The sequence below is a fragment of the Engraulis encrasicolus genome, unplaced genomic scaffold (assembly GCF_034702125.1).
Source record: "Engraulis encrasicolus isolate BLACKSEA-1 unplaced genomic scaffold, IST_EnEncr_1.0 scaffold_26_np1212, whole genome shotgun sequence".
Taxonomy (NCBI): Eukaryota; Metazoa; Chordata; class Actinopteri; order Clupeiformes; family Engraulidae; genus Engraulis; species Engraulis encrasicolus.
Window position 1 is genome coordinate 3,036,434 of NW_026945555.1, and position 8,758 is coordinate 3,045,191.

An 8,758-nucleotide genomic window follows, 5' to 3' on the forward strand; every position below is an offset into this window, starting at 1 on the left:
CTCTGCTTTTAAAATGGCTACCAGCCAATGACATAAGCATTTTCTTCCAATCTGAGCTTAAATCTGATGACATAATGGCTTTCCCCATGTCTGAAAACATAAAAATAAGTGCTATTTTCAAATTCATACCTTATTTAGTCCAAAAGAAAAGTGATTGCAGGATTTTAACACGGTGGCGGCGGCCATATTGGATTTTGCCCGTTTGAGGCATTTCGGTGCATTTTTGCGTCCGGCATACGGCAGATTTGGATTCAGCACCCTTGAATACCCCTAAATCAGTTGTATGCCGAAAATTAACATGATTTGCCTTCAGGTGTCAACTTTTTGGAAAAATGACCCTGACTAAGAGGGGCAGAGCGCTTCGGAGAAGGGATAGAAAAAAACAACAACCACGTGACCGCACTGAGGAAGCAGATCAGCTGTCAGCGCGGTCACGTGACTCAGTCCACGAGATCAACATGGCTGCAAGTCAGAGGTGAGTTGTCAGCTCCTCTTCTGCCAAAACTGTCAAAGGCGATTTATTTATAATATATAGGCCTACTAATGTTAAAAACACGTATTCGCGTGCCCGATTGTGTGATGAAATGGCACGTGATTTGAGGCAAATGTCTCCGTTTCTTTGGGTGTATTTCTTGTGCGTAGTTTGCAGAGAGAATGTTGCCTATTCTGCAAGTTTCAGAAAAAAGTCGACTGTTCGTCTGTAGTTGCATATGTGACGCTGTTTATCCTACTGCTGTTAGACTTGACTTGACTTCTGTTGTATGTTTATCTTGAGATAAATAGTGGCTTGTATGTGTAATATAGTCTACGTGGGCCATTTTGTTGAATTACTTGGCGCGCTGCTACCTCCTTTTCTACATTGCGAAATATCTCCAGAGCGCCGTGCAGTGATTGCATTCGGTGTCCAGAGTAAATGTGTAATGTGTGTAATGTGTAACGCGTTCACCAGCTGCTTGCTGTGGCTTGTAACCAGCCCCTCTGTCTGCCTTTGCTCTTCTCCAGCCTTTTACATCCAACCCCCGATCTGTAGCCTATTATGTGTGCTACCCAGTGGTCCAGTTGTAAAATCAAACCAGGGGGGTGGTCAGAGATTGATTGTGATTAGTGGGGGTTGGGTTTTTTTTCCCCTGAGACATTTTGGAAAATGTAGTTGTTAAAAGTGCATTTTTCACACAATATGTGGAGAAGAGATGCCTGTTTTAGAGAGGGATGATTTTTGACCAGTTTTATTGAGGGGGGTGATTTTAGACCATTTTCTTTGTTGGGGTGATGGCATCCCCCCTCATCCCCCTACAACTCGAGCGCTGGTGCTATCCCCAGTATGAATAGCTTTTTTGTGTGTTCCATACTGTATTTATTCGGGCTTTTCGGCCAATGTGCCATGCATCAGAGTCAACCATCCCCCTGGGTTGGAGAGAGAGTGGATCTGTGTGTGCTCTGATTTGTGACTGCTTTGGCTGTAGTGGTTTGAACCAAAAGATATGTAATCATGAGTTTCATTTCATCTATTGCATCAGATGTGATAATGGCATAGTGGGAACACACACACACACACCCACACACACACACACACACACACACACACACACACACACACACACACACACACACACACACACACACACACACACCAAGTGTCCTATCAGCACTGCAGGGGGAGTGCTGCTCTTTGATCCCCTGGTAGATCACTGCACCTTACAACACACACACACACACACACACACACACACACACACACACACACACACACACACACACACACACACACACACACACACACACACACACTGATGAAGACTGGAGAAGTAAATAACTACACACGCACCCTTTATCACAACACTCAGATTATCACCGTGCGTTATCTCCAAGTGTTCCCTGTCTGTCCTCAGAAGTCCACAGTCCATAGACTTCTAATTGTCCCAGCCTTGAATTTAATTGGTTATTACAACAGCTATCAGCCAATCACAGTCGAGAAACAGGTCTCAGAGTTGGATTTAATTGGTTTACTTCTTTCCAGAGGTCTGGATTTGATAGCGATGGCAAACCACCAACATCACTGTCAGCACTAGGTGTTCGCTCCAGAGGTCCATAGTGCAGGGCTTTAAATAAGGATGGCATGGCATCAGCTAGATCAGGGTTTCCCAAACTGGGCTGCGTGCCCCCCTGGGGGTGCATGACTTGCCACAAGGGGGTGCGCGAGCTGAATTGAGCACATGGTGGATGTGTGTTTTTATACAGCATTAAAGAAAATTAAGTAGATTTTAATTGTTTGGTGAATTGCATGCTTGAAAAAAACATCAGTTCTATTGGACATGACATGAGGATTCCCTTAATGACTCTGCCAATCATTTGTGCAGTGAAGCCACAAGTTTATTTGTGTGGAAATAAGTCCACCAAAACATGCGCTTAGGGGGTGCGCGAACCACATTGAAATGTAAATGGGGGGTGAACAAGGAAAAAAGTTTGGGAACCGCTGAGCTCAACTCTGATGTGATTTGCAAATGGTAAGGTGAATGAAGAATAGTCCCTTAAACGTTATTGTGGCTAGGCTGACAGTGGCGGGCCGGGGCCTCTGCGAAATACAAGGCCACAAGCACAAGTGGAGGACGGGAGTCAGCATATTGGAGTGCACACTATGAGATCTTTTTCCACCGATTTGATCAGCTCACTTTATCTTGTCTAGCTGATAAACCACCAGTAACCGCGAGTGACTCACACACACACACACACCTTCTGTAACCGCGAGTGACTCCTATTACCTGGCTGGGATGTTGTTGCTACATGATGTTGTTGTGGCCACTGAGGCCTAACGGATAGAGACCAGAAGGATGTCGGTTTGAATCCCACCCGCTACCTGTGGGAACCACATTGCTCCATGGGCTGTATACAAATACCCTGTGCCTAACTTACTTAAGTGTAACGCTATGTAATAATTATGTCATTAATGATATGAGAAATTAATCCCCAAACATTGCAGCCCTGAGGTCATTTAAGAATAAGTTTAAAAATTGACCCATTTTAGGCTTAAAGTGCCTGCTAAATGCCTAAGCCTTTTTTGGGAAAAGGTACCATCAGCTTATAAAACCCTAAATATCTCAGCATCCGAAGCAAATAGAAACATGACATGAGTTGCATTTAAAAGCCAAGACCCTCATCTTGGATTAGAATGAGATCATTCAGCTCTTCATCAAACAGTTTTCACCCACAGCATAAATTGACTGTGACTATGGGTCATATTTCATTACTAAAGGCCTGTCATAGTAAAGTTATGTGTGCTGTTATATCATAATAGTGTAGTACTATGGTAGTTATTAACTTTTTCATTGACCATTACAGCGTGCCACTGGAGGTATGCTATTATGGGTCTCCCCCATTGATGCTGGATGATGTGTACAGTGATGTCAGAGTGGGCGGGTGTCCGCCCAATTGGGCTACTTGGGATGAGCGTCTGCGGGTAAAAACGGGAAAAATTGGCCATTTGGCGTTTTTTTTTTCAGCCGTTTTGGGCCCATAGAAGTCAATGTAATTTGTTGATTTTGGGCGGAATTTAGCGCATTTTGGCGTTTTTTGAGAAGCTTTTTGGGCGGGATTTGGACAGACACATCTGGCAACACTGGCTGCGTCTGGAGCTGCACAGATGTAGCATTCAGGCCCATGATGAGATTTGAGATTTGATTTAAAATTAAGTCAGCAGAGATTATGTTATAATTCATTAGGGCTTTTTCTAAGAATTTTTGGCATGAGGGAGCATCATGGTAGGTTGTGGGGGGTGAAGGGGGGAATTTACTAGGGGCGCTCAAAAAAGTAATTTATTTATTTTAAAAAAAAGAAGTATGAGGGTGCACCCGCGGAGGTATGAGGGTGGAGCGCCCCTATTTCCCCGTTCAGAAAAAGCCCTGATTCATTAATTATGAAAGTGTGGCTTTGGATGAGACTGGTCATGTCATGTGATACAGGTCATGTGATACTGGTCAGTAGATCATGTGATGCGAAACAGGAAGTGACTTATGCAACAATTGATGGTCAGTAGACTGCCTGGGACTGGTTGTGTACGTGTGTGTGTGTGTGTGTGTGTGTGTGTGTGTGTGTGTGTGTGTGTGTGTGTGTGTGTGTGTGTGTGTGTGTGTGTGTGTGTGTGTGTGTGTGTGTGTGTGTGTGTGTGTGTGTCTGTACGTTTGCATGCAATAAAGATGCATTCAGGAGATTGCACTCTGCACGCTTGCATTGTGTAAACTGCCTCGGCAATGTCACACGCCTGTGTCTGTGTGGTTTTTTTTTTACAGGGCTGTCTACTGGTTGAAGAAAAAAAAAAACAGTCTGTGTTTGCTGCGTTTATAAAGACACACTGTGTGTGTGTGTGTGTGTGTGTGTGTGTGTGTGTGTGTGTGTGTGTGTGTGTGTGTGTGTGTGTGTGTGTGTGTGTGTGTGTGTGTGTGTGTGTGTGTGTGCGCGTGTGTGCGTGTGTGTGTGTTTTCAGGGCCGTCTACTGGTTGGGGAAGGATACACTGCGTGTGTCCGCGGCGTTGTTTGCAGAGAACAGGCGCCGCCTTGTGGCCGCGTTGAAGAATGCGGACGGGGTGCAGGCCAAAGCAGTGGTGGTGCTACAGGGGGGAGAACAGAAGCAGAGATACTGTACTGATACAGAACCGGTGTTTAGACAGGTAACTAACACACACACACACACACACACACACACACACACACACACACACACACACACACACACACACACTGAGGAGGGGAGGGGGTGCAGGCCAAAGCAGTGGTGGTGCTACAGGGGGGAGAACAGAAGCAGAGATACTGCACTGATACAGAACCGGTGTTTAGACAGGTAACTAACACACACACACACACACACACACACACACACACACTACAATGTTATTACATTTCATTACATTACATTTAGATGACGCTTTTTCTATTCAAAGTGACTTACAGTTATTTAGATACAGGATATTGGTTACAGTCCCTGGAGCTTCATGGGGTTAGGTGCCTTGCTCAAGGACACTACAGCCACGGTGCGTGGTAGGGTGAGATTCGAACCTGCAACCCTCTGATCTTAAAGGGACAGTTTGGTCAATTTCAACATGCAGTTGTAGGCTTAATGCTCACACTACCCTGGACTTGTCAGTGCCTGAGATTTTTTTTTCTTCTTCAGCCGTTTCCGAGATCCTGGTCATTGTAATGGGGGCAGCTCTTTGTTTACATTTCAAAAAAACATTTTTATTTATTCCCAAAAACATTCAAAATGTTATAAAACATCAGCAGACAACTAGCAAACAGCAATACCTTTTGGGAAAATATTTGGAGTTGGCCTATGTTTCATTTTTTAAAAATGTAAACAAACGCTGCCCCCATTAGAATTGCTCATATCTCGGAAAGGGCTGAGCCGAAAAATGTGGCATCACCAGGTACTGACAAGTCCAGGGTAGCGTGAGCAATACAACTGCATGTTGAAATTGACCAAACTGTCCCTTTAAGTCCAGCGCTCTAACCACTGAGCCAATGTTATTCCCTTAGATACCATTGACAAACAAAGATTCTATGAACATCTAAGTTACTCTTTCGTGTGTGTGTGTGTGTGTGTGTGTGTGTGTGTGTGTGTGTGTGTGTGTGTGTGTGTGTGTGTGTGTGTAGGAGTCCTTCTTCCACTGGGCGTTTGGGGTGACGGAGTCTGATTGCTATGGAGCTGTCATGGTCCCCTCTGGACGATCCCTTCTCTTCGTACCCAAACTACCGGACAGCTACGCTACCTGGATGGGGGAGTGAGTGCACACACACACACACACACACGCACACACACACACACACACACACACACAGACACACACACACACACACGTGATTATTAGTAGTGTGAGATAGTGTTGTGCATTGGTATTTATTTATTTGTGAATATGTTTGTTTGTTTGTACTTCGTATAACTCAGACAGAATTGAGCCGATTTTTGTGACATTTAGTGGGATGATTGGTCATGACCCAAGGAACAATCGATTACTTTTTGGGAGTGATTGGGTCAAAGGTCAAGGTCAAGGTCACGAAAAGGTCAAAATCATAAATTGAGCCGATTTTTATGAAATTTAGTGGGATGATTGGTCATGACCGAAGGAACAATCGATTACTTTTTGGGAGTGATTGGGTCAAAGGTCAAAGGTCAAGGTCACGAAAAGGTCAAAAACGTAAATTGAGCCGATTTTTATGAAATTTACTGGGATGATTGGTCATGACCCAAGGAACAATCGATTACTTTTTGGGAGTGATTGGGTCAAAGGTCAAGGTCAAGGTCACGAAAAGGTCAAAAACGTTTTTCTAATCCACGCACTATATACCAGAACAACGTGTGCATGCTGAATTGAATAAGAGGTCAAGATTTGGCCAAAAATGTAATATTACGATATTCTGGTCCGATTTAAATGAAACTAACACCAAAATTTGGAGAATGTTATGCCCCACACTCTGAAGATGGCCAGAAAAAAATAAGTGGCGTAGGCGAAGGTTTGCGCTCTACCGAGTGCCCGTTCTAGTTAGTAGTGTGAGAGTAAACATGATGTGTTCTGGGTTTTGACAGGATCCATCCTCGCGAACACTTCAAGGACAAGTATGACGTGGACGAAGTGCATTATACCTGCGATGTGAGTACACCACGCACGCACGCACACACACACACACACACACACACACACACACACACACACACACACACACACACACACACACACAGGTGTCCATATTGCAAGTAAGTTCATGCTGTAAGTACAACACTAGCACATTATATTACACAGCTGTCGCTGCATTTACTCCATTGGACACAGCACGAAAAGGGGGATTTGTGACAATGAACTCGTCCCAAATCGTCCACGGAATTGCCTAACTTTCGTCTGATTTTGAGCGCTTGAGAGAATGCGAAATTAACAGTTTTGGTGACGCGTAACTCGCCCGGAAGCGAATCAGAGCCGCGGACAGGTCTCACAGCAGGGTGTTAATGGCCCAACGATTAACATGAAAGGCAATGACAGCCAGCCCGGAACGCGGACTAGCCTTGCTCTTATTGGACGAAAAAGACACGTGACTGAAAGTAAAAGAGCTGCGCTGTTGGTTAGCAGGGTCGGCAGCTACGACCTTCTATTGGTCACGTTGGATTAATTTATGCATACCGTATACAGTAGGTCCGTATAATTATGCAAAAATTATTATTACTAATATACCTAGGTTGATTTTACTTTGTATATTCACATCATTATATTCACATCATTATAGACTGCACTGTGATGGGGCTTCAGCATGCACACACACACACACACACACACACTACATTACTTTACACTTAGATGATGCTTTTCATCCACAGCGACTTACAGTTACTCACATGGTATTGGTTACAGTTCCTGGAGCAATGTGGGGTTTGGGTGCCTTGCTAAGTTCCTGTGTGTGTGTGTGTGTGTGTGTGTGTGTGTGTGTGTGTGTGTGTGTGTGTGTGTGTGTGTGTGTGTGTGTGTGTGTGTGTGTGTGTGTGTGTGTGTGTGTGTGTGTGTGTGTGTGTGTGTGTGTGTGTTCAGATCGCTGAGGTCCTGGCCAAGCTCAACCCCTCTCACCTGCTCACCCTGGTAGGTACACACAGACACACACAGACACACACAGACACACACACACACACACACACACACACACACACACACACACACACACACACACACACAGACACACACACACACACTCTCCCTCTGCTCTCCTCTCCTCCCCTCTCCTTCTCCTCCCCTCTCTCCTCTCCTCTCCTCTCCTCTCCTCTCCCCTCCCCTCCCCTCCCCTCCCCTCCTCTGCTCTCCTCTCCTCTCCTCTCCTCTCCTCTCTCCTCTCCTCTCCTCTCCTCTCCTCTCCTCTCCTCTCCTCTCCTCTCCTCTTTCTCCCTCCCCTCCCCTCCTCTCCTCTCCTCTCCTCTCCTCTCCTCTCCTCTCCTCTTCACTCCTCTCCTTCTCCCCTCCCCTCCCCTTCTCTCCTCTCACCTCCTCTCCTCTCCTCCCCTCCTCTCCTCCTCTCCTCTCCTCCCCTCTCCTTCTCCTCCCCTCTCCCTCTCTTCCTCTCCTCTCCCTCTCTTCCTCTCCTCTCCTCTGCTCTCCTCTCCACTCCTCTCCTCTCTCTCCCTCTCTTCCTCTCCTCTCCCCTCTCCACCCCTCTCCTCTCTCCCTCTCCTCTCCTCTCCTCTCCTCTCCTCTCCTCTCTTCTCTTCCTCTCCTCTCTTCTCTCCCCCCCCCCCCCTCCCCTCTCCTCTCCACTCCTCCCCTCTCCTCTCCTCTCCCCTCTCCTCTCCTCTCCTCTCTTCTCTTCCACTCCCCTCCCCTCCCCTCTCCTCTCCACTCCTCCCCTCTCCTCTCCTCTCCTCTCTCCTCTCCTCTCCTCTCCTCTCCTCTCCTCTCCTCTCCTCTCCTCTCCTCTCCTTCTCTTGTCTTCTCTCCTCTTCTCTTCTCTTCTTTTCTCATCCTCTTTTCTTCCTCTTCTCTTCTACTCTCTCTTCTTTTCTTTTCTCTTCCCTCTCTCTTCTCCTCTCCTCCTCTCCCCCTCTCTCCTCTCCTCTCCTCTCCTCCTCCTTCTCCTCTCCTCTCTTCTCCTCTCCTCCTCTCTCCTCTCCTCTCCTCTCCTCTACTCTCCATCTGTCATATGGGGATGTACTGTATAGTACTAACTCTTTTCTTCTCTCCTCTACCTGTGCGTGCGTGCGTGCGTGCGTGCGTGCGTGCGTGCGTGCGGTGCGTGCGTGCTG

At 46.4% G+C, this 8,758-nt stretch overlaps 1 protein-coding gene across 1 annotated transcript in view; it reads left to right on the forward strand.

The window, feature by feature from the left end:
- Positions 1–332: 332 nt before the first annotated feature.
- LOC134442940 (xaa-Pro dipeptidase-like) overlaps positions 333–8,758 on the forward strand; it is a 9,138-nt gene continuing 712 nt past the window's right edge. Inside the window, exons 1-5 of the mRNA XM_063192902.1 lie at positions 333–475; positions 4,478–4,661; positions 5,641–5,768; positions 6,572–6,635; positions 7,560–7,611. Of these exons, the coding sequence (XP_063048972.1) occupies positions 333–475; positions 4,478–4,661; positions 5,641–5,768; positions 6,572–6,635; positions 7,560–7,611 (571 nt within the window). The remainder of the gene's footprint in view (positions 476–4,477; positions 4,662–5,640; positions 5,769–6,571; positions 6,636–7,559; positions 7,612–8,758) is intronic.